The sequence below is a fragment of the Anticarsia gemmatalis genome, chromosome 2, assembly GCF_050436995.1.
Source record: "Anticarsia gemmatalis isolate Benzon Research Colony breed Stoneville strain chromosome 2, ilAntGemm2 primary, whole genome shotgun sequence".
NCBI classification, from domain to species: domain Eukaryota; kingdom Metazoa; phylum Arthropoda; class Insecta; order Lepidoptera; family Erebidae; genus Anticarsia; species Anticarsia gemmatalis.
This window is the reverse complement of record NC_134746.1, coordinates 5349291-5375768: the sequence shown is the minus strand read 5'-3', so window position 1 is coordinate 5375768 and position 26478 is coordinate 5349291. Positions and strand designations below refer to the sequence as shown.

The following is a 26478-nucleotide window of genomic DNA, read 5'->3' as shown; positions in this document are numbered from 1 at the left end:
AAGGTCGTATCGATCGAAAAGCTCCGAATTACTTAACACCTATATTTGCAATACAACGGAATTTTGGACTATGATCTAGGTAAAATTTCAAAGAAGTTTACTAAATTAGTAACAACAATACGTTAGCGAGGAGAAGGAAGTTATTGTTGTAAACCATTATAAGAATTTAGGGCTCGTTGAAAATCTTCCAGAGCACACTTTGCTATAGCACAATCATTCATTTATCACAGAGGCTTGTCTCTCCTCTCGAACAAAATCAATGCCATAAATATGCCGTGTTCCATATATCTAAGTATATATGTACCTACGTCTACCTACATATATACCATATATGTAGGTAGACGGAGAGGAACTGTTTAGTAAAATTGTTACAATTCTATAATGCGGTACCTACATTGTGGTTTACTGCGGCTTAAACGACCGTTTTGCTATGACGCACCTTTTATTGTGGATGCATCTGCATTCAACCATATTCTATATATCAAACCCATCGTAAACCATATACGCAATAAAAAATAGAACAAAATACAGAGATACGACAGACATTTCAGAGACCACACGCCTTGGACGATAGAAATATTACAGCTTCAACATCATTGAGCATAGAATTTGCACATTCTAATACCATAAATGCTCATTCGGGGTGTTGTCGAGTGGGGCGCGTGCGACCACGGGAGACTGCGGGAGACTGCAGCAGCGCACAGGGACCGCTCGATATGTGGTCGCGACCACCGCGGCGCTATGGTCGCGCGCCGACAAGCATCCTTCACTTGCATTAAACACTATGCGTAAACCCAGCTGTCGACCATCTCAATAAATGTTATTGCTAGTAATAATAATAACTCAGTGCAAACTTGCAACTGCAATTTGTATGTACCACTTCATCTTCGCCTGAAAACCAATGATGTATTTTGTAGTGTTTAGTACGAGCAATAACCAGTTAGGTGTTCCGCTGTTATCATTTTCGGTGAAGATAACGTGTTTTTACAAATTTATCTGCGTTTTGTTAGTACGTAGGATGCTGAGGCGAATTTTGATGATTTATGGCCTCACACCGTGGTCTTCGTTTTTTGATTATTCATCTTCAGTAAGCAATAGAAATATCTTATTTTCATAGACATAAATAGTTTTTTAACATATTCAATTCATGTATGTACAATAACTTTTATATAACGATATTTCAAAAGAAATGGGAAAATACCTAATAATTAGCCATTTGACCACCTGGGAATCGTTATAAGACATAGTGATCAAGATACACTTACCTAATTATTAATTATACTATTACTCCGACTACACTCCACGCATCATCGTTGGCAATAGGAACTCCTCCAGAATCTATACTTATAATAAATCTGTGGAGAGGTCAATTCTGTACATTGAATATATTTTTAAAATAACTATCAGAGGGTGATTAGTGATCGCTACTGATCCCAAAAACTGCAATCAGAAAAATTTTTGTCTGTCTGTCTGTCTGTTCTTTATAGAAACAAAAACTACTTGACGGATTTTAACGAAACTTGGTACAGTTATTTTTCAAACTCCTGGGCAGGTCATAGCCGTCATAGTATAATTTTCATCACGCTACACTCATAAGGAGCAGAGCACAGAAAGGAAATGTTGGGAAAACGGGAGAAGTTTAACCCTCAATGGTTAAAGCTACATAGAAATATCTATACTTGATATTATAAAGCTGAAGAGTTTGTTTGTTTGTTTGTTTGAACGCGCTAAACTCAGGAACTACTGGTCCGATTTGAATTATTGAATTATTATATTTGTTTACTCTTACGTTTATCCTACTAATATTATAAATGCGAAAGTTTGTGAGAATGTATGTGTGGATATTTGTTACTCTTTCGCGCAAATACTACCAAACTGATTACGATGAAATTTGGTATATAGGTAGCTGAAGACCCAGAATAACACTTAGGCTACTTTTTATCCCGGAGATCCAGAGGGATGGTTATTTATTAAGGAAGTGCTTCCACGCGGACGAAGTCGCGGGCGGCTTCTAGTAAAAAATATAAAACTCATAAGAACATTGCTTGTATTGTTTATAACATCATACAGATAGTAACAATAGCAACAAATACCGGGCTGTTTACTCTCAATGCTAATATTGGCGCCACATTAATAGTCCGAATACATACATAATAATACGTAACCGGTTTGTATCACTTTATCATGACGCCGAATACGTCAACAAAAAACTAACATTACCCACGCTAGAGGTACCGACATAACCTCAAATAATAATGACTCATTGAATTATTTACTCGCAGAATCCCATGTAGTTGTGTATCGTCGTGACAAGCCTTATTCGATCCTCACAAATGTAATCACAATCGTTTCGCGAGTGTATTGTCAGTTGGTCTAATGATTTGCTGGGAGCGGCTGTTCACTGGAACGTGGAGTGCATCAGTGTGCCATCATGTTTCAACCGCGTGTGATGCTCACCTTCATGGAGATGCCCAAATCTAAAGCTGAGGATTACTGCACGCCCGAAGAACGCTCCAAGTTGTTAGCGCATCATGTGACCCCCAGTTTCAAGGTGAATATCGCTTTTGTTTCACACTATTATGTCATATGTAAAAATCGTAGCACGAATACAAAATTTTTTCGTGTTTACCAAAAACATAACCTCATAAACCGTTTATTTATGACTCGTAAACAAAGCTACTGACCAATATAAGTAAACTGCAGCCTATAGAAAGTCAACATCATATCGTAAATTTCAATTGCATTAATGTTTTAGTAAAACAAATGTTTTTAAACAATACGATTCACTCAATAACAGGAAAATAACAAAATCTGTCACTCATACATTAGTTACGCCCAAATAAATGTAACATTGTATTGTGAAATTCTCGTGGAAGTGACAAAAAGTGGACAATGTGCTGCGGGGACAATGTCCGCACCCAACGTCTTGTTTACGAAACATTGAGGAACACACTTTATGCGAAATAATTGTCAGTGAAATCTGTGGCCCACCGTGACGGGCAATTCTAACATAATAGAGACAAACTCATAAATCACTTTCATAATGAATATTGTTCCTACATTCCTTGGTCAGTTATTCGTTTTTATACAAGTCCCTTTAAAGGCTCCAAGAATAAGAATTTAATGAAACGTTGTAATAGAGGCAGATTTCTCGCAAATGTCTATATTTATGTTTGTGTACGAAGAAAAATACAACGCATAAAGGGCAAAATGAAATATCTGCTAAACGTAAAAGAAAGGTAATTTTTATCATGATTTTGAGTCGTAAGTACTCGTATCACCTGTTAAATGTAAATATTGAACGTGTTTATCTTTTACGTCGTAAGCTGTATTTTGACAGTTTACCTACTTACGAAATAGCGGAAAAACAATGTTAGTCATATTGCAGATGATATTATAATTTCAATACCTAGTAGCACAATGTTCTATAATAAGTATTTTGTTTATTTAGAATTTAAACAATTATAAGTTCTTACATCCTAAATGGATAATAGAAAATTCTACAAACTTGTGTTTACTAATGTAATTCTTGAAAATTCAATTAACGTTCAAGGTAAAAATCTACATTTACTCTTTGGGTTGACTACAAGATCACAAACAAGTTTTCATATCATATTACGACAAATAATATCTATTAGACAATCGTAAAACGGCAGATTCACCTAGAGCCAGCAAGTGTTCTATCTAAACCAATTTTCATTCACACTCATTAATTTTATCTTAGACCGGTCAAACGGTTCCGTAGCTTGAAAACTCCTAATAGTGATAAACACATATTTTTACATGAAACACATATTATTTAATATGATTAAATATGTATTATTGATATGATTATTGAATGGTTTAATTGGTTTTACTGTAGGTTTATATATTATGTCATAACAATTATGTATTATGATGATGATGAACAATAAACACGTTATGCAATAGAAACAAGTGCGATATCGTCATTTTACGGGAGACGGATGAGACCACGGGTCTTCGTCTCCCTTCCTCTGACGCCGACGTCACCGTCGGCTGCGTATTTCGGCGACATCGGCGTCGTACAGAAAAACTGTAAGCGTCGCTGTGCAATGTCCCATAGAACATCGCGGATATTCGTTTAACTGAGCTTAACGTACGCCATTGATGTCGCGGGAAGAAAGTAAGCCTTAACCGTTCAAAACTGAACGCCGATCGACGCATGTCAATATTTTATATTAAAATATTCAAGTTCACACCCAAAGAAACAAAAAGTTGAAATCAGGAACTGGCCAGTTCTTTTCCATAGTGCTCGAAGAGTGACCTACAACGTATTGTTAAACAATATTATATTTTGATAGAACACCTTCGTTGTAATATATATCTAATTAATATGATCTACGATATGCGTAAAATTCAAGTATACTCGTAACTTTATTTAATTATCAAGATGAGATAAGACAACAAACAAATACACTAACTACTTTCAAATTAATTTTTACCATTATCAGTCATTATAGGCCTTTCCCACAGAATTCTATATTGCTAGATTTATAGTACATCATGGAGTAACCTAATTTAATAGACTTCAGAGACCCTAATCAGGTTCTTAGTCTACTTATGGGGGGCAACCAGCTCTGCATATTTTAATACAATAGGCCTTAACAGAAAGTATTCTACCTCGTTACTCTTATCCCAAAAAATAAACATGAAAACATAATAGGTACGTTGCTTTAAACAATTCAAATTAAAAGCAGATTACACCACTGTTTTGAAAATTAAATCATATTCGCTATGATGATCATGTCTCGAGAGTAGTATTGCACAATGAGACGTCATTTTCTTTACTCAAATTAGACCAACTGACCTTGATTGTCTGATGATCTTATTAACAAAAAAATGGACAGTAAATATCAGATTATAATATATCTGTCGAAATCGATGTAGATAAGTGTTTACGATAGACCTACGTCACTAAAAGAACAGCCGCGAGAAATGTATACCTCAAAGCTTCTGTTTACCGTGGTGTGGTCTTACTCAAATTTATTTCTAGCTTTCCGCATAGTACACACTCACAAATCACGTTCACTCCCATATGTGGGCGGCTGTAAACAATCGTTACAACAGTACTCCTATAAGCGGATTTCAGTTCTGCACACTCTACGTAGTTTATCGAACTGATAAATTGATAACGTATCACGTATAGGTTAGTCGCGATCGAGACAAGCGTGTTATAATAACTCCATCATATTATGTCGAACAATTCGTTCAATTGACGGCCGATGACATAGTGCGTGTTAACTAATTAATCATCATTGTTTAACATCGATTATTTATAATGAAGGAACCTGAGAATGGATGGAAGCGAGACCCGGAAGTCAAGGATGGCAAAGCGACTGATTTATCGAAAGTGGAATTCACGAAAAACAAAACATCGGACACGTAAGTCTTTTTTGCTTTTTACTAAATAATTTCACGCCAATAGTTGAAACGGAACCCCAAAGACACAAGACACTGAACACAAATTGTTTCCAATTGATGAACAATTATTCATTATGAAGACAACGTTGGGACTGCGGTTTTATTGTATCAAACACAGCACGGCACAGCACGTAATTAAGACAATTAATTGATCTACAACATGAGCTCATAAGCACGAGATTTGGACACAACTCGATAGTTCGACTACATGTGTGTTGTTGGACCTTAACCATGAGATATAAATACACTAGCTATTTCTGACTGAGCGACGTATGTTTGTGTTATCGCATTTTTGACTGAACGCTTAATAAAATGTATACCGAATCAGTAAATTTGAATAACACTAAATATTTGTGGACTTTGGATGCTTGAAGAGATTATAATTATAGATAATAGCATTGTAATTTTACAGACATTCATATCATATTAATATTCAAGTAATTTCACAATGTTTTTGATTGATGTCTAAAACAGTCACGTTGTATTAAAATTATTTCAATATTAATAGGTTCATAATCAATATTTTCGGATTAAATTAAATTCCGATGCACTAATTATTCGAATTCCGATATTTGATTATCGTAGTATAGATTAATATGGTCATGACGTCGACATTAATTATAAATTAGAATTCAATATAACAAAGCTCACAGAATCTAAAACGTAAAAAACAATGAAAAAATTAAAATGAAGGGAAATTCACTTAGCTAAATGACTTATTAGTAATTCTATTTAAATTAGGGAATGCAATCCCGACTCGAGATCGTCAACTCGAGATCCCTCGCGATCAGAAATATCAATCCCGCGGGATCCCGAGATTTTCGGGATCCCGTCTAGTTAGTAAAAATAATACAATTCGAACGGCTTGTTTAATGTAATATGTGTGTGATAGTGTGGTGAATGCAATAAATTATTATTTGAAAGAAAATAAAAGCCTTTATTTTTCAATATTACTAACAACGTAACATAATTAACAGGTGTAATAACATGAACATAATCAAAAAAGTAGGTGTAGCTCCAGGAGATCAAAATAAAAAGTAATCACATGGCATTTTGAAAGTAGCCTCTTAAAATACAAGGTGTATCAATAGTACGTGCTTCTAATCGGCATCTTAAGTCTATTGCAATGTAGCCAGCTGCTGAAAATGCCCTCTCCGACAATCCCGAACGGGATCTCGTCATATTATGCTTCGGGATTGATCCCGAAAAAATACACGGGATCTCGCGAGATCGGGATCCCGCGAGATCGGGATTGCATTCACTAATTTAAATTCTAATTAGTCGCAGAAATAATGTGCACAGCAAAAGTCGCTCCGTATGCTATGAATCTTCTAACTCCTAGTAATACGCTATAGCCATTATTGATCACACTTCCATGGAAACGGGCATATCAACAATATTTCAGTCTGTATACATTGCGACCGTTTAGTTGTTGTGATGAATAGTAGTACTTACATTAATATACGTAAACGATGAATTGAATTTAATTGGTGAATGATTTTTATGACTCTTAAACAGTGTGAATTTTAAATGATCAATATTAGATCAAAACATACCATAGTATTTGTTGTTATGATTCTTAGGTTGACAAATTAAGTTTCGTGAAGGAGAAAAATGTTCCAGTTCTTTCCAAAGGTTTCAATTTTATTTTTGCAAAACATGCAATGTGTATCGCGATTTCTGTTCCCGCTAAAATTGAGCCATGTCAATTCAATATCGTATAGCAATGTCGTGAAATAATGTCCGGTTTGAACCCGTTCTACAAATAAACAATGAGGTATGATTAAATTGTTTGATTGATGTGCGTGCTATTACAATGTATTGTAGAAGTGAGAATCATTTTCTTAAATTATTGTTAGTGAAAAATCACTACGTGTTATGTAACAAAGTCCCTTCACCACGTTTATTTCTCTGTTCCCAATAAAATAAACGGATTTTCATTCGGTTTTCAACAATAGATGAAGCGATTCACGAGAAAGTTATTAACGTATCATTTCATTATTAAGAATAACTCGTTGTAACTCGGGTGAAAGAGTCTTGTAAATATAATTTTACAAACAAATGTTATAATATTAGGTCGGGGAAAAAGTCTCTAATACACCAAAAAGCTCGATATTTGGGTACCTCACGAGCTCACTGATAGAAACCTAATGAACCGTGTACTCAATTGTGATTCTTGAAGCCAAAGAGATTTTAATACAAGTTCATACATACTATAATGCGAAAAGACTTTTTCCCCGACCTAATATTTTAATTTCATACACTACGACCAAGCAAGTACAATATGTATCTCTTAATCAATGAAATAATCGATAACAAACAATGCGTCATGATACCTACTGCGTTATTTCATACAATATTCTGAATTCTTTTCATTCATACCTAATGATCATTTTTTTTCATTACTTCATCCACGATCCCAAAGATGAATTTTAAGAAAAGAGTCGAGAGAATTAAACTTTGTCTATCATATGAGACCTATTTCTATTTAACTTTTATTTTTAACTAGCTGACCCGCGCAACTTCGCTTCCGTCACATAACAGAGAATGGGTCATAATTTTCCCCGCTTTTCTAATATTTTTCTTGCTTCCGCTTCTAATGGCCGTAGCTTGATGTTATATAGCCTAAAGCCTTCCTGAATTAATGGTCTATTCAACACAAATAATTTTTCAATTCGAACCAATGGTTCCTGAGATTAGCGCGTTCAAACAAATAAACAAACTGTTCAGCTTTGTATATAGTAAGATATAGATTTTAAATTTGTGTGTTACGTTGTTGCAGCGAATCGGAACCTGATGCAAAAGATATAGAAGAAGTACCGAGTATTCCTTTCAGTACTTTGGTAAGTACAACATATAATTATTTATATGCCATGACATGCATCCGGCTATTCTTTTTACAAGACTTTTTGTAATAATATTAGAAACACTGGATTTGACAAAACTTAGCTATCCGAAACTTTAAAAATTCTACATTACTTCAAGACTCGACACAATTATCACTGCAATGTTCTTCTGTGATAAAAAGTACAAAAAATGCTTTGATATGAAAATGTTGATAACCCCCTAATAGATTTGTCATAATTACATTTTATTTTAAAAATCCTATTAACTATAGACAGATCAGAGAGTTAAATTATAATACCTCTCATCTAAAATCTTACTTCCTATTCTTACTAATATTATAAATGCGAAAGTTTGTCAGAATGTATGTATGTATGTATGTTTGTATGTATGTGTGTAAGTATGTATGTATGTATGTATGTATGTATGTATGTATGTATGTATGTATGTGTGTAAGTATGTATGTATGTATGTATGTATGTATGTATGTATGTATGTATGTATGTTTGTATGTATGTGTGTAAGTATGTATGTATGTATGTATGTATGTATGTATGTATGTATGTATGTATGTGTGTAAGTATGTATGTATGTATGTATGTATGTATGTATGTATGTATGTATGTATGTATGTATGTATGGGATGTTTGTTAGGGACTCTTTCACGCAAATAGCAAATACTACTCAACCGATTACGATGAAATTTGGTATGCAAGTAGCTGAAAGCCCAGAATAACACATAGTTTACTTTTTATCCCAGAGTTCCCGAGGGATCGGGAATTCCACGCGGACAAAGTCGCAGGCGGCCTCTAGTGCTAGGATATTTGTATAACAATTTATAGTTTAGAGGCTTTCAGGCAGTTAAAAAACTAATCACCAATGTTTTACGGGAACTGTGACACATTGTTGATGGTAACGTGTTTATCTCAAACACTAACTAACACGGGCGGTTCCGCTGGTATAAATTAAATTAATTTTTTTTTTTTTTTTTATTATTTAAAATGTACTTAAATTCTGATTAGCGCCACCAGCGATTATTTTTGTAATACATTTGAAATGTCAAGCTCTCTATACTATATATGTATAACTCTCTATACGATAGTATCGAATGCAGAGAATAGCGCTATTGGTCTTGAACTATCGCCAAGCATCAGAGCATAAAATTAAAGCAAACCTTTTCGTAACGGACAAACAGAATTTCGCATTTATAATATTAGTATGTAAGCCTAAATTTCGTATGTTTGCATCATCTGTAACCTAATTACGGAACTAAGTGATTTCTTGATTATTTTCTAGTAGAACCATAATCCTCAGCACTGGTGTATCTTGAGTCTCGAGTGCTTTCTTATCTTGACCTATTTATATTTAAGTACTAGTGTAGTGGGTATAAGATCCTGGTAACACGCGTATTGACAGGGTTTTCAAGATCTACAGTAAGTCTACAAGTCTAGTATCTTAAGGTATATATGCTTTGGGCTTGTTATTCATATTCATATAAATAGGTTAATCCTTTATTGATTTACTAGAGTATTTGCGTGAAAGAGTAATACACATCCATACACACTCACAAACTTTCGCTTTTATATTACTAGGATTACGGAGAGGCGCCCACATCGAATTTGCGTGACACATATATTAGTCATTTCCATCCATATTCATATCATAAATGCGAAATTCTGTCTCTCACGTTTTCCCAGCTATACACTAAACCGATTTCAATGAAATTTTACTTAGAGAAAAGTAAGATTCAGAATCAAACATAAGTTATTGTTTTTCATTTATCTACCTTTAAAGACTTAAATTGTGGATTAAAATGTTTATGTGAACGGAAAGTCTCGAGGGAGCTAGTCATAATTTTAAAAATAAATTGCACCCAGAACTGCTAAGCAAATGTCTCCTCCCGTAATGAGGGACGAGGGAGGGGTTAGGCCTTTTACAACGACCCCGATGGGTTTCCCTGACGAAAAAAATAAAATAAATAGCCCTTGAGTCCACCACGCTGGCCAATAGCGGGTTGGGGTTAATTTTATAAATATTTTTTAATGTACTTCTTTCTTATATTTTATATTATAAAAACTCAAATTGGGGTGAAGACACGGCCTACAACTAGTATAGATTTTCAGTATATGCTTACTGTAATCAGTTGACAAGTGACTGACCGAGGGGCAAACCCACTGACGCATAATATCGATCAAAACGTTCAGCAGTCCATCGATAATGCGTGTTTTTGGTAAACATACATTTATAAACACGTTTTCGCTTTTAGTCAATGTAATATAAGGGTTAAGTACAATATAATGCGTTATCGACAACAAGTGTAACGTTTCAAGTGGCTACGTGACGTAGTAACGGGTAATGCGCGTTTTAATGAACTAAAATACGATATAAGTGCTATAAGTAGTGTAAGTACTTATGTTTTGACTCCAACGTGGTATTACGGTTGTGGATTAGTTAAATAAGTAAGTGTGGTAGTAAATGATACATGTTGCCAATATGCGTTGTTCGCTAAAAACTAAGTTAAGCGAAAAAAACTATTTGTTTTCTCCAAATTGATCCGAAGTTGAAATTATTCAGCAGGCCTCTCGGGTTGATCGAATTGACGAATTGTTAAGATAAGCAGTTAGTCATTTAACAATGAGAAACACAACTTTGTTATACTAAGCATGACTGTAAAACATTATCTAAACTTAATATTATAAAGCTTAAGAGGTTGTTTGTTTGTTTGAACGCGCTAATCTCAGGAACATACTGGTCCGATTTGAAAAATTCAGTGTTAGATAGCCCATTTATCGAGGAAGGCTATAGGCTATATTACGCTACGACTAATAAGAGCAGAGTACCAGTTAAAAAACAAAAACGGGGATAATTTTGACCCATTCTCTCTTATGTGACGCAAGCGAAGTTGCACGAGTCAGCTAGTATGAAATACTCTTACTTTTCGTTACTTCGACTCTAATGAAACACACATACGAAAACAACTAACTTATTGTTCTTTACAGTTCAGATTCGCCACAAAGAAAGACATATGTTATATCGTCGTCGCACTAATATTCTCGGCGGTGGCAGCATGTTCAACTCCGATCAACACATTGCTAATAGCGTACTTGCTCGAAGCTATGGTGGACTACGGCAAGTCTCTGGCAGCCGGGACACCTGACCCTGACTCCTTTATGGAGTCCATGTTTTGGTTTGCGATATATAATGTTATAACTGGAGTTGTATTAGTCGTGCTGTCGTACGCGGCTACCACGTTGATGAATATAGCTGCTTATAATCAGGTAAGGATCTGTTCAATGTGGCGACACACCTGTCCAACGTTCGGCGAATGAAAGTTCGGAGTTCTCAACGCGAAGTAATTTCGGTTGGTGTCTCATAGGCGTGAAAAAAATTAGCGAAAGTGTTAAGCCGAATGTTTAGTCCGAATGTTGCGCAGGTGTGTCGTTAGACAAACCGAGTGATTCAAATATCTCTGTGTTTATTGTGTATTCAAACTAATTTTTAATTTTATTGTCAATAATAAGAAACCTTATAATAACATTATAATTAGGCACTTTTCAAGAAATGCCTAAACGATGATTCATGGTATTAGGTTAATCACGATTTGAAGGTGTCGTATTTTGATCTTTAATCTGATTAATGTAATAATTCACTGACAATCGGATCTATAAAATTAATTGTTTTATTACTGTTTCCTGACTCGTTTAATTGAATAAATAACATTTTAGGTTTACGTAATAAGACAAGAGTACCTGAAAGCCACTTTGAATCAAGATTTTGCATATTTTGATGTCCATAAGACTGGTGATATTGCGTCTAAAGTTAATAGGTAAGTTTTATTTATTTGATATATTCAAGAGGCGCCTTCTCACTATCTATCTGACGAACGATTTTATGGTGAAGCAATATAATTGCAGTGTGCACACTAAGCGATATCTCTGTGACCTTAATCCTCCTATTTTTGAAGTACATACACATCTATGGCATCGTATAAATGAAAATACCTTAATAACGCCTAAACTATTAAACGGATTTCGATAAAATTTGGTCTACAGACAGGTTATGGACCTACACATTTAATTTACATTTATTTTTTTGTCCCGGGGAATCTTTTCACGGATAGGTCTCAGACAGAAGCTAGTAATGAATATATTTTCAGTGACGTGGTTAAGTTAGAAGATGGTATTGGTGAGAAACTGGCGACGTTCGTGTTCTACCAGGCTGCCTTCCTCAGCTCAGTGATCATGGCTCTTATCAAGGGATGGAAGCTGGCTTTACTTTGTCTTATATCGTTCCCTGTTACTATGACATTGGTTGGCGTTGCTGGTCTTGTAAGTACAATTAAATACTTAAAAATTGTACATTCTCATTTTAGTCAAAACATGTCCAAAGTTAATTAATTCCATAATAAGATGGTTTCATGCTCTCTGGTCGTGAATTGGCCGCCAATTGTCTTTGCAATTCGCAATATTTTGACACCGAATAACTTTCAACATATTTAACCATTTTTTTTTGTCTTTCGTTGAGTGCGTGATGCCTGTAGTATGGAAAAGTTTAAAAAAACTGTTCTCTACATGCAGTTTTCATTTTTCTCCATTTTGCAGATAGCTTCAAGATTGTCTAAGAAGGAAGCTGTAGCTTCAGGTAAAGCAGGTGCTATCGCTGAAGAAGTGTTATCAGCTATACGAACAGTTTATGCCTTTAGCGGTCAGAGAAAGGAGATAGAGCGATACGAAGTCCACCTTAAGGATGCGAGGAAAATTAATATTAAGAAAGGTAAACACTTTTACTTGATAGTAAATAGTAGTAGATTTAGTAGATAGTAGTAGATTTTTTAGAGTAGTCTCAGTTGTGCAATGAAATATTATGTGATAATGCATGGATCACGGGAGTAAATGATGCCGTGAATACGGTATTAGAAAATCCCAATTATCTTAACACTAATTAATATAATCACCGTATCTATACACTTTTAATCATTGATTGTACACTGGTTTTGTAAGAAAATTGTTTGAGTCAAATAAAGATTATCTACGATTTCTCCAATGCTCAATTTGTTTAAGGTTTGTTCAACGGTATAGCGATGGGAACTTTATTCCTCTGCATCTTCTGCGCCTACGCTCTGTCCTTCTGGTTCGGCTACCAGCTGATGATCGAAGAGCCCTGGAACTACGACGTGTCTACTATGATCGCTGTAAGTTATCACTACTACTGATAATGGTGATGGGTTTGCAGTTCATGTTTGTTTAGCTTCAATAAATGCGATTTTATTGGATTTGATACATTTCTTATTTTTTTAACGCGTCGAAAATACTATCGTTTAATGTTTAATGTACGTCTGTATACAAATCTTTGTGTTGATTAATCAATTGTACAAAAACTTTATAATGCATGATAACCTTGAAGATGTTATGATGCTATTTACTTATCGGCATGAATAAAAGTGGTTTAAAATGGTCAAATAAATTGACCGTTTTGACTTTTTCCATTTATATTCCCCGGCGAGTCTTTAAAAGCATATAATAAATACACCTGAACTTTATATAAAAGACACTCAGTATGTTGTCCATCAAATCATCTAAATATATTTGCTATATGCTTAAATACTTATCTATTAAATGAAACCAGGTGTTCTTCGGTGTGATGACTGGTTCGGCAAACTTCGGAATATCTTCGACACTCATGGAGGTGTTCGGTGTGGCGCGAGGTGCCGGCGCGCAGATCTTCAACATGATCGACAACGTGCCCACCATCAACCCACTGCTGAACCATGGCGTCACGCCCAGCACCATTGAAGGCAACATCGAGCTCAAGAACGTCGTCTTCCATTACCCATCTAGGCCGGACGTACCGGTAAGATACGATAATGACAAATACGATTTAATTGATAATGTTTAGTTGTTTATTTATAAGCCACAGAACAAAACAGCGTCATTCTTTGATAACTTTTATTGATCATTCGCCCACGCGTAAGACATTTGACAAGTGGAAAAACCGAGGACGAAAGATAGAATTAGTCTTGATAACAATTTCAAATTTTCATTTTCATTTTCTTACTTGGTTTGGGTACAAATATTTTTTTATTTGGATTGCAACGAAAACCAGCGCAATGATTTGTTAATGTGGTGACTACTATCTTTGCGCTGCAAAAAACAAACCAAAACATTGTTGAACGATGAAGTAAAAATATTTCTGAATTTAAATCTTTCGTTTATTTAACTACTACAACTAGTGCACGTAGATCAAAGTGTGGTACTGAAATGCTTTCTAAATCGACATAATATTCTAGGAAATACAGTAACAATTCCCAGTATTTAGCTCTTCAGGTGATATAATCCCACGTTGTTAAGTATCTGATAAGGGACACACACACCGTTATCGATCCTCTTGATAGTCTTGATACTGTGTTTATATCGCGTGTAATTCGCACATGATTACACTGTTTCACATCTCCCGACCATGTTGACAAATTAGTGGTAGGTACAGCAACAATGTTTCTACCGCAAGAGTTAAGACCAGTAAAGTCCATAATCATTCAAATAAATACAAAATTTGCTTATCAAAATGTTTTCTCTTTAGATTTTCGTAACTTGTTTCACAGAAGTTCATACGTTGAAAAACCCACGCCATTGATTGCCATTATTTTCAACAATTCCAAATAACCTTATCTAATCTATCTTTTAAGCATAAGCCTATAGGCATTTAATACGCCCAGTTTGATTGACAGTAGCACTATCCTGACTAACTATCCACAATTAATGGATCGTTTAGACATAAATTGTATCCCATTACTTTTTAGTATTTTGGTTTTAACTGATCAATGTTTTACAGGTCCTGAAAGGTATAAATATAAGTGTAAAGCGAGGCCAGTCTGTAGCACTCGTAGGACACTCCGGCTGTGGCAAGTCTACAATCATTCAACTGATCTCTCGATTCTATGACGTCATCGATGGACATGTAAGTATACTATGTTTTTTTTTTAAAGTAAACTTGTGTTTAGTAGTCCGTTTAAGAGTTTCGTTACCACCCTAACTTATGTAGGTATCGGTAGTGAATCATTTGAAAGTACATTATAAGTGTGTTCAATGAAACCGAATGAATAGTTTGAAACTATGTAACTATAATAAATAACTAACATAATATGTTTAGTACTTTAGGTACATTCGTGTAACAATCCTAATCACTTTATCCTACTAATATACTTCCTTATCATATATTATATTTAAGGTTATTATGACAATGTTTATATCTGTGCCCTAAACGACAATTATCTAAGATATCAATTATTTCACGTTTGTGAGTAATGTTCGCTATGAATCAGCGTAATACTTTCTCGAATTCAAGTATCTCTTTTGACAAAACATTTTACTATTTAGGCACTTTTAAGACGTGAATTTAACTACTTACGTGTGAACGGCACTGCAAATGTATTATGTACTTAACGCTCGGTAGTGTGACAGTGTCGTCTACATGCAGAATTCCCGATACATTACATTACACCCGGCTTTAGTTAGCATTTCGTATTCGTTCATAAATATGAATACGTTCGAAATATTCATCTTCATGAATACTACAGCTGTACATATGTCGTTCTTTAGGTCACGATCGACGGCAACGATGTCCGTGCCCTCTCAGTCCGCTGGCTCCGCGAACAGATCGGTCTGGTGGGCCAGGAGCCCGTGCTGTTCAACACCACAGTCCGCGAGAACATCCGCTATGGACGAGAGAACGCTACTAATGAAGAGATTGAGGCGTGTGCGAGACAGGCTAATGCACATCAGTTCATTATGAAACTGCCAAAGGTACCTATAATTACCTACATACATGGTGTCAGGCAGACGATTGTCCATAGACACTTGGGCGATTAAAACGCGTTGGTAACGGTCGAGATATTTTTCATTTGGACAACCGTCTGTTTCATACGTTTTATTATTTATTGTCGTCGATGTCCAGATATATTTTGAAAAAAAATGGTGTGATGATTTGGACACCTTTCTACACGATTGGCGGGATGTGGTTGAAGATAAAAACCAATAAAAAATTGTTGGAGATGCATGCGTGACATGGGGTAATACAGCTTAAGACAAAAAAATATTTCAACGTTGTCAGCTGTTGATCGAGTCTAGTGTAACTTAGCCTGAGCGTTAATTTTTGTATTATAAAGTTATCAATGATTTTTAAATATGTTATGTAAATAAATAATACATGACTGATAATCCCAGTGATAAATAATAATCACGCAACGCAAGCATTTTGTACATATATTATTATAGCAGATAGCTATTTTAAATGCCTATTGTTTTACGAAATTCATCATTACTAGACACTTTTATAAGTCGGGGTTGTAGGCTGATATATTTATACGTGATGATTAGCACTAAAACAGATAAAAAAAAATTAGGTACCTACATTGTTCTTCGGCTTTACCTACTGCCTACAACTAAAGAATTTAGTTGAAAAGCCATAATTTAGGACAACCTTGCTTGGGGATAGTTTTGGATTGCCATTTTACAGCAGTTACCAGGTACAGGTTTCTACAGCTTGAGTTTTAGGATATAAGGTGCTGAACCATTCCTGCACCAGTTCACTCCACCTTTTTCAGCACCATTTATTCAGGACCCATTCCTGAAAAAATGGTGCTGAAAAAGTATTACTTTCGTTTCTCAGGGTTACGACACTTTAGTCGGAGAGCGAGGAACATCATTATCAGGAGGACAGAAGCAACGTATCGCCATAGCACGAGCACTTGTCCGAAATCCTAGCATTTTACTATTGGACGAGGCCACCAGCGCCCTTGATACGTCATCCGAATTCAAAGTACAGAAGGCACTGGATAAGGTATGTCAGGAATCATTTAAAAAAATCTTCGCCATTTTATGAGTACTTCACAGAGTTGAGATTCAGATCAGTAAGCTATCTAATAAAAGATAGTAGGTAATAATCAAAAAATACCTACTCCATTATATTCGTCACCTTTATATCCGGCGAACAATGGCGCTAAACTTTAGCGTCCTTTTTTCACGATAAATTCTTATTGTTATCACTATTAGCGGGGCCAAAATTAAACAAATAACCAGATACATGACTTTTCCCAGACATCATAACTCAACATGCTTTGTGTAGCCGATTCCTTCCAATATTTAACAATTTCCAGGCTCAAGAAGGTCGCACTACCATCGTGGTAGCTCACAGACTGTCGACCATCAGAAACGTGGATGTGATTTACGTGTTCAAGAGCGGCGAAGTAGTGGAGTCCGGCAACCACGAGGAACTCATGAAGAAGAAGGGACATTACTACGATATGGTTATGTTGCAGACTCTAGGAGCGGAAGACAATAATGGTAGGTTTTTTAAACAAAGCTAGCGGTGCCTTTAAGAATACAAAATAACCTAAAAAGCACAGAGAGGAGTAAAACAAAAACTATAGGAACTATTTACATATAGGAATTAGGCATATTGAACGTAATTTCCCTGAAATAAAAGGCTAATAGTAATTTGATATCTCATTAATTGGATATCTTATCTAATCGATTGATTTACATAGGATGCGCGGACTTACGAAGAATGAGATTGTAACTCTGAAGTGATTCTTCGAGATCGTAATCAATTCTCTACCTGACAAATGTGATTCTGAGATAATATTTTGTTTCCTCAGCTTTCGGACGAGCTTTAACTTCATTTACGGGTTGGAACCAGTCAATCGGTGAGATATTTGTCGGTTAGGTCAACGTGTCTACTTTCTACCTATTCTCGTATCTCCCTGCTGGTTTATAAATGTCTGGTTTTGGAAATTCGTCTTGTTTTGTTTCGATTTCAGACTGTGGTGATGAAGCTATACTGCACTTTTTTTCTTCCCAAATGATTCTTTTACTTTACATTTCAATCAGTTTCCCGTTTTTCTTGTATAAACTGAGTATTCTTATTAAAATGGCACTGCAATGTTTGTTGAGAATTTGTGTTTGTTTATTGCAGTGAATAAATCCCCCACTCGTTGCGTAAAGTGTCGTTCCTCTCACTTCCTCTCGTTCTACCTGATTGTCTTCGAGTTCCAGTCACTTTTGACTTCTGGTGCTCGACTTTGAGTAACTTCTTGAAACTTTTAGCCTTAGGATTGCAAATCAAGGCAGTTTTCAAAAGTGTGTGATTGTATAGTGTATATCTCTTTTGTGACCTGTTTTATACAACATAGCAAAAGCTAAGCTATAAGGCTTTTAATATTGACAAATTACGATGGTGTCAAAGTGAGTCCAGCTATTCAGGTTTCAGAGAAAACTATACACCGTGTAATTTAAACACGCGCTTTCGAACATTACCTTAACAAGATATTTAGAAAATTATGTAATTTCCAGATAACCCTAAGGGTCTATCACGTGAACTGTCAGTAAGAAGTCGCGAAGACGATGAAGACGAACATTTGGAACTTAAATCTGATGTAAGTACATGAGTCTTTCGGTGATATACCTACTATAGTAACCTATTGAACTTTTTATGAAGCAATACAATTTATTTCTATTTCTTATCGTAAAAACATCTTGTACAGGAAACCAAAGAAGACGAGGAGACGATCCCTGAGGTGTCATTCTGGCGCGTGCTGAAACTGAACAAGCCTGAGTGGAAGGTGGTGACACTTGCCAGCATCTGTTCCTTGATGAGTGGCTTCGCTATGCCGCTCATTGCCGTCATATTTGGTGACTTTGTTGGGGTATGGCATGAAATAATCGAATTTGAAATTTCGTTAGAACACGTGACAAGAACTGTAATTCGACATTATAATTTTTTTCTTTATAGGACTTGTCTAATCCAAACTTGGATGAAGTTTTAGCCGCAGTGCGCAGATACGCGTTGATCTTCATCGGTATTGGTATATATTCTGGAATCACAAACTTCATAGTGGTGAGTCTTTCATACATTCAAGAGCGTGGAAACGAAGAATGATGATCAATTTGGTTACATTTTAATATGGTTTTATTTTCAAGGTATTTCTTTATGCAATCGCTGGAGAATATTTAACGGAGAGGCTGCGTTGGCTTATGTTTGAGAAGCTTCTACAACAAGAGGTGGCTTTCTACGACGACAAGAATCACTCGACAGGAGCTCTCTGCGCCAGACTGTCGGGAGAAGCCGCCGCTGTACAGGGGGTAAGAAAACACTTCTTGCTACCTCCTCTGTAAATGTATAGTTGAAATGACAATACCCGATTGTTTAATTTAAGTAGGCTTTAAAAAGACGGTGTGCGGTTAAATAAACGAACATGAAAACCTTAGGCAAAAATTACTCACATATAAGATTAGGGCATTGTTTTAACTACTACTAACTTGATTGATCCTCGGTGTACTTAGAAATATGATGGTTGTCTGATGCTTCTTTGACAAACACACTACAGTGTTTAAGACCTGCCGTATCTAGAGCTGTATAAAAAGCAATTTTCCTTAATAAAATACTCGGTGATCCTAACTATTTCTATCTTTTTCAGGCTACAGGTCAAAGAATCGGCACAGTATTATCAGCTGTTGGTACATTCGGGTTCGCATTAGTTCTGTCGTTGGTATACGAATGGCGTGTGGGACTGGTTGCTCTGACGTTTGTGCCCATCATTACTTTCGTGCTGTACAAACAAGGAAGAATGACTTACGCCGAGTCTTCTGGAACTGCTAAAACTATGGAAGCTAGCTCTAAGGTATGTAAGAGAAATAATGTAAGATAAAGAACTGTTTTTGGCCAAAATACGACAACACCTTTTCGTCGATGATGGCCAATATTTAGTCGCCTATCGTCTTTTGACAAGATTTCATTCTTAAATGTATCGTACAATTAAATCTTTTCGTTTAGTTTTTTTTTAGCCCTTTTTTGTTTCCCACTGCTGGGCAAAGGCCTCCGCTTTTTCCCCTATCTTTTAATTACGAAAGCACAAAATCATATGCTGTTTTTTTGTGTGTACTCTAGATCGCAGTAGAAGCCGTAGCAAACGTCCGAACAGTAGCTTCTTTGGGCAGAGAGGAGACTTTCCGTAAAGACTACGGTAAGCAGCTGCTCCCCGCGCTGCTCCTCGCGAAACAGTCCACTCACTGGCGAGGAGTCGTGTTCGGTCTCTCCAGGGGTATCTTCAACTTTGTCATCGCCTCCTCTCTGTACTACGGAGGCACGCTGGTCGTCAACGAGGGAATTGACTACTCTGTTGTTTTCAAGTAAGTTTACGCTATGTATTGTATAGATATGGTTTATTTTATGTATTTTATACGAAATTGCTTATAATAGTATCTATAGCATATGCTTACAATTACAATATTAAATGTTTATATTTTAGGTAGTATATCCAACACTAGGAATACTGTCCGGTCCAAACAAGATATCGTACCGGTAAAGCGATAGGACATTTCATAGTCCAAACTAGATGCCTAATAATTAGAGATTCTCGTTTGATAAGCCATGACGTCATTATGGCGATTGTTGCATAATAATTGCAATGTTTCCAGAGCCGCGCAGGCGCTGCTGATGGGTGCGTCATCGGCTGCGCAGGCGTTTGCGTTCGCGCCGAACTTCCAGAAAGGCATCAAGGCCGCGGGCCGAGTCATCGTGCTGCTCAATCGACAGTCCAAAATCACTGACCCCGCGCAACCCGCTGTTAATGACTTTGTATGTGTTTCATATTCTATAACATGTTAATAACCTCTCATAATGATGGACAAGTAAAAATTTCGAGAGAAGGTGTTCTAAATTGAATCAATATCAAACTGCATTTTCCAAGGTATAAGTTGAATGCTTGTCAAATAGATTTGATATAAAAATCATATTTTGTTAGTGATAGTCACTTGTAGGAGGGATGCTATGAGAAGAAGGGTATAGTGCCATATTAAAAAAAGCTTTAAAACATATTGCATCTATTACAGAGAGGAAGCGGGGAAGCGAGCCTACAAAGCATAATGTTCAAGTACCCGACACGAGAGAACATCACCGTTCTGAAGGACTTCAACCTGGAGATCGAGAGGGGCAAGACTGTCGCCCTGGTCGGAGCCAGCGGCTGCGGCAAGAGCACTGTTATACAGCTCTTGCAGCGGTTTTACGATCCTGATGACGGTGTTGTGGTAAGACTCGCATTTTTCATATTATTATTTTTTTTACGGATGTTCGTCGTTTGGTTAGTGGTCAACCTAGTGTCTACGTATGTGACTATTTGACGTCCCCTAAATTCCGAATACGATTTCCGGTACTCGTTCTACCAATAAAATAAACCTTAAACCATAACCATAGAGATAGACATTGGTTGCTTTCCTATTTGTAATGATAGTATGTAGATACTCTTTGTACAAGTGTAAACTACAGCTTCAAATCAAGTTCGAGGCTCTCTAAAGATATCAAGCGAAAATCAAGAGTCAATTCAAAAGTACTTTTTATATATTATAGTGTGATCTCTTGATTACAAATACCTACATTACCTTTGCAATTAGTGTACCTACTTATTGTCCTTATCTTTACATTCACAAAGTAATTATTCGCGTACCTACTTAATTGATTATAATGGTACAATAGACAGATATAAATATTATTATAAAAATATGCGTAGATAAATGATTTACTCAATTTACTGTCTTACTAATAAACGTCGTTTAAGCTCTGATTAGTTAGTATTAGTGTTTTGTCACCTTCAATCAATCTTTAAACTACATAAGAGTGAAAAAGACAAAACACTGTGCAATTAATCAGGACTTAAGTCGTTTAGTGCGCAGGTGTTCATCAGCATCATGTGATATAATTGTAAAGGTGGTAGGTAAAGATATATCGGCCGGAAGACCAGATTATCATATCATTTAGGTACTCATCTATTAGATAATTATGAAAAAGAGGATTACTACTTACTATGACTAATGAAATGCCTTATTGTTTTTCTTCTAAATTAGTCCCCTGTCAGCGATTTGGCTTGGTGATTCAATAGATACCTACTTAAAAAGATTACCTAAAAAGTACTGGGTATATTTAATTAGTAATTAATTAAAGTGTGTAAACTATTAATTGATTCACACAATATTACTTAGGAAATTTACATATTAAAAAAAAATAGCAGTAAGCAAAGTCTTTCATAGTGGTCTACTACCACTCGTGGAATAAGATATAAAACCTTTTAGGTAGGTATTTATGTTTAAAAGATTATGCATCATTATGAGCTATACCTACTTACCTTTCAGCTTCGAATATACTCCTATATTCACGAATGCAGTGCTAAAGCTAGGATTTACAATCACAATTTCAATAACTTTGACTATTGGGTTGACCCCTAATTATGTTTGCTGAGAAATAATTTGTTTACTTGTACCTAGAATAATAAAAGTACCTCTGTAATATAATAATGTCCTCCTTGCCGATATACGGCTACGGCGGTCAGTTTCATTGAAACTGGCCATCTGTGCAGGACTTTGTTTATAGTGTCCAAGTGTGTGCACAATACACAGGTACACTCTCTATTCCATCACTCTCATAGATTTGGTGGGACGGATAACCGACACGACCAGTGAGAGGTCAGGCGCAGGACCGACGGCTTTACGTGCTCTCCGAGGCACGGAGGTCTTCGACCTCAACTTCCTAACTCCGGGCAATCTCTAGGAAATTCTTAACAGAAAATCTCAGAAAAGACTTTTTGGCCCGACCCAGGATTCGAACCCGAGACCTCTCGCACCGCAGTCGCATATACTACCGACCGCGCCACAGAGGCAGTCCTCTGTAATATATAACACACGTAACGCCATAACTACACGAATAGCTGAACCTTTCTGAATTCTACTAACTGCTCGTCCTTAATAGGCAGTCGGGCAACACACAAGCATGTTGAATGGATCCGTTAAAAACAAATATGATATTAGATTTTGATAATGTTAACAGGCTCAGGATGGTGTTCCTCTCCCGAAACTGCTGATGAAAGATGCGCGTCGAGCGATCGGCTTCGTGCAGCAGGAGCCCATCTTGTTCGACCGCACTATTGGAGAGAACATCGCATACGGCAGCACGCACAAAGCAACAGTCGATGACGTCATCGAGGCTGCCAAACAAGCAAACATTCATAACTTCATCACTTCTCTGCCTCTGGTAAGTTGAAACGTTCCTACATAATATTATAATTGTCGATCAATCAGAAGTTACTTTTATATAATAATCCGTAATTCCCGACTTTTCCAGCAATAAGTTTGATGTTAATAATTGAAATCAATCAAAACATAGAGTTCTTTCTCGAATGCCCCGTACATACTTTCGTTGTCTGGAAGACTGGACATACATTAGGCATACGCATTTATTTTATTTCTATGTCGGTACTTTAATCGTAAAACTGTAGTGAATTACAATTGTAACAAACGTTAAATACTTCCTTAATGATCATTTCTATATTTTTCCACATAAATCTTACTACAAGACCATTAATTGGCTTTCAAATGAAAGGTAATTATTTTAAAATATACTTCCGTTACGAATCCGTGTGACATTTAATTTACTCATTTTACTACTAGCTACTTACATTAGATTAATTATTTAATATCATAGTAACATGACACTGTAACGCAGATGCGATGTTATCGGAGCTAATAGTGCCTGTTATTTCCGGAGCTGATTCCAGACACATGATTCAAGAATCCACTTAATTTGTTTGAGAACGACAAGAGTGCATAGTTCAGATTAGTACTTAAACAAACGGTCCGCTCTTAATTCACATTGCTTTGCTAAAAGTTCGTTAATATTTGGTTGGAATGTGACTACCCTGCAGTTAATTTTTTTTTCGACGGACTCCGCCATTTGGGGCAGAGGGACCCTCCACATAGACTCATAAAATTTTCTCACGCTTATGTACCTATGCTATATAGTAGTAGTAAACATGTTTCTTTCTTTCCTAGGGCTACGAAACAAACATCGGCTCGAAAGGTACACAGTTGTCTGGTGGTCAGAAGCAAAGGGTAGCGATTGCCAGAGCGCTCATCCGTCGTCCTAAGATGTTGTTGTTGGATGAGGCTACCAGTGCACTCGACACTGAGAGTGAAAAGGTAAAGTGTTTGTTCCTACTATTTGCTGGGCAGCGTAAAATGCGTTAAAATACCTGACAGACTAATTGCTGGTTGACAATTATCTTTTTTGCAACGAATAGCCCTTAATGCGAATGATGAACAGGTTGAACTGGCTACAGTCTTATTTAGCTACTGGTCGACTACCTCCGCGGCGCAGTGGTTAAGGTCACCACGCCGCTTCCACTGCGTCAGGAGGTCGTGGGTTCGATTCCCACTCGGACCAATTATTTGCGCAATCCACAAATAGTTGTTTATAAAAGAACCCGCGATACAAGAGCAATTCTTAGCGAAAGGTTGTCTTAAAAAAAGTACTAAATATTCGTTCCTTCATAAATAAATTTGGTTTTCAGGTGGTGCAAGAAGCGTTAGACGCGGCTAAGGCTGGCCGAACATGCGTAATTATCGCTCACCGTCTCAGTACCGTACGAGACGCTGACGTCATATGTGTCGTTCACAACGGTCAAGTCGCGGAAATGGGCACCCACGCCGAACTAATAGAACTTAAGGGATTATACTACAACTTAAACAGAAGAGGTTACGCTTGACAATAAACGTATAATCGTCAGAAATGTTGACTTACAGTCACGAGCAATAGTACGATATTCTGCCGCATTTTCCGCAATAAATTAACGCTGCTAGTTAACAATTAATGTACAGTGATTGTAAAATTACTTTTAAGTTATTAAACAGGAGTAATTTTACTATTTTCATCCGTAAAAATGCTTAGGAAAATGTGACAGTGTGTCTACAGTTGTATACATATTTGCTTTTGACTGTACTATGAGCATTAATTTTAAATCAGGTGTAAATGGAACAAAATAATATGTATGCCTATTGTATTGTGATACTGAAAGTACAGACCTCTTATACCTAACGCACTTTGAGATCGAATATAGGTCTTTAATAACTGAGAACCGCGTGAAAAATTGATGCTAAGGGTTTCGTTTTAGATATGTAAGGAGAGTTGATGTCGCAAACGAGTCTATTTTTGTGCGGTTTTTATATTATATATTAATTAATAACAAAGAGTTACCATTGTATAATTTGTGATATGATTGAGTAGCCATGGCGGGCCGATAGTATTAAGAACAAAATGTATTTAGCAGAATAAGCACTCCACAGTTGTTTGTTAACACCATATTTCAATTTAAGTATTTTAATATATTAATGTTACACTATTTAATAATTATTGAATTATATTTTTCTTTATAAATCTGCGGTTTGATTGGAAATACTTAACTTAACTACCTAGATATTATAACAATATTTTCTAAGAACGATGTCTTATTCCTAGCCATTTACGCAATGTAAACAAGTACAGAAGTAAATGGCCCTCAATAAATAATTATAGTTTACACTTTACCTGAGGGCCATAATGATTTATAATATATCTATTGTTTCCGAGCAAAACAATACAGTTGAATTATTTATTGCCTTTGCCATAGAACCTTTGAGTATATTTACACGAACCTTATTTTTAGTCTAATTCAAAACAAATTCAAACGCAATGTTCCTTTCTTTGGTGTTTACCAAAATATGATGGGGTAGGTATAATAAATCACTATTCTCATCATCGTATATAGTTATTCTTGGTACAACATTAGATATTGTAGTTCCTGAGCATTATTGAATTAATAGATCCCGCATAACATAACTGTAAAATGATGGGAGAATTCCCGATCATCGTCAGAGCCCACAGCCATCAAAGGGCAATTAATAATAATAATATTATAAAGCTGAAGAGTTTGTTTGTTTGTTTGTTTGTTTGTTTGTTTGTTTGTTTGTTTGAACGCGCTAATCTCAGGAACTACTGGTCCGATTTGAAAAATTCTTTCAGTGTTAGATAGCCCATTTATCGAGGAAGGCTATAGGCTATACAACATCACGCTACGGTCATTAGGAGCGGAGAAGCAACGAAAAATGTTACAAAAACGGGTAAATTTTGACCCATTCTCTTAGGTGACGCAAGCGAAGTTGCGCGAGTCAGCTAGTTAATAATAATTACTTGTTACATAAAACAATTAACGTCCAGCCGAGCGCCATGCGTCGTCGATAAACTGATCGAAATCATCTCCACGGATGATAATAAATTAATTGTTTTATTATGTCACATCCGAGACGCGATAAAAAACCGACAAATTACCACGGAATTGAG

The 26478-nt window shown here is 36.1% G+C and overlaps 1 protein-coding gene across 1 annotated transcript; it reads left to right on the top strand.

Annotated features, from left to right (window-relative positions):
- The first annotated feature begins 2208 nt into the window (after positions 1 to 2208).
- Positions 2209 to 25536, top strand: Mdr50 (Multi drug resistance 50). The gene is made up of 24 exons (XM_076126201.1): positions 2209 to 2551; positions 5306 to 5403; positions 8225 to 8285; positions 11286 to 11564; positions 12012 to 12112; positions 12443 to 12614; positions 12888 to 13059; positions 13347 to 13477; positions 13912 to 14136; positions 15115 to 15240; positions 15882 to 16085; positions 16951 to 17121; positions 17438 to 17624; positions 18633 to 18715; positions 18824 to 18985; positions 19072 to 19176; positions 19260 to 19421; positions 19757 to 19960; positions 20227 to 20468; positions 20757 to 20916; positions 21171 to 21365; positions 23155 to 23358; positions 24156 to 24302; positions 24674 to 25536. Exons 1-24 carry the CDS (start codon positions 2432 to 2434, stop codon positions 24866 to 24868), a joined length of 3906 nt encoding a protein of 1301 aa, XP_075982316.1. The 5' UTR covers positions 2209 to 2431; the 3' UTR covers positions 24869 to 25536.
- Positions 25537 to 26478: the final 942 nt, after the last annotated feature.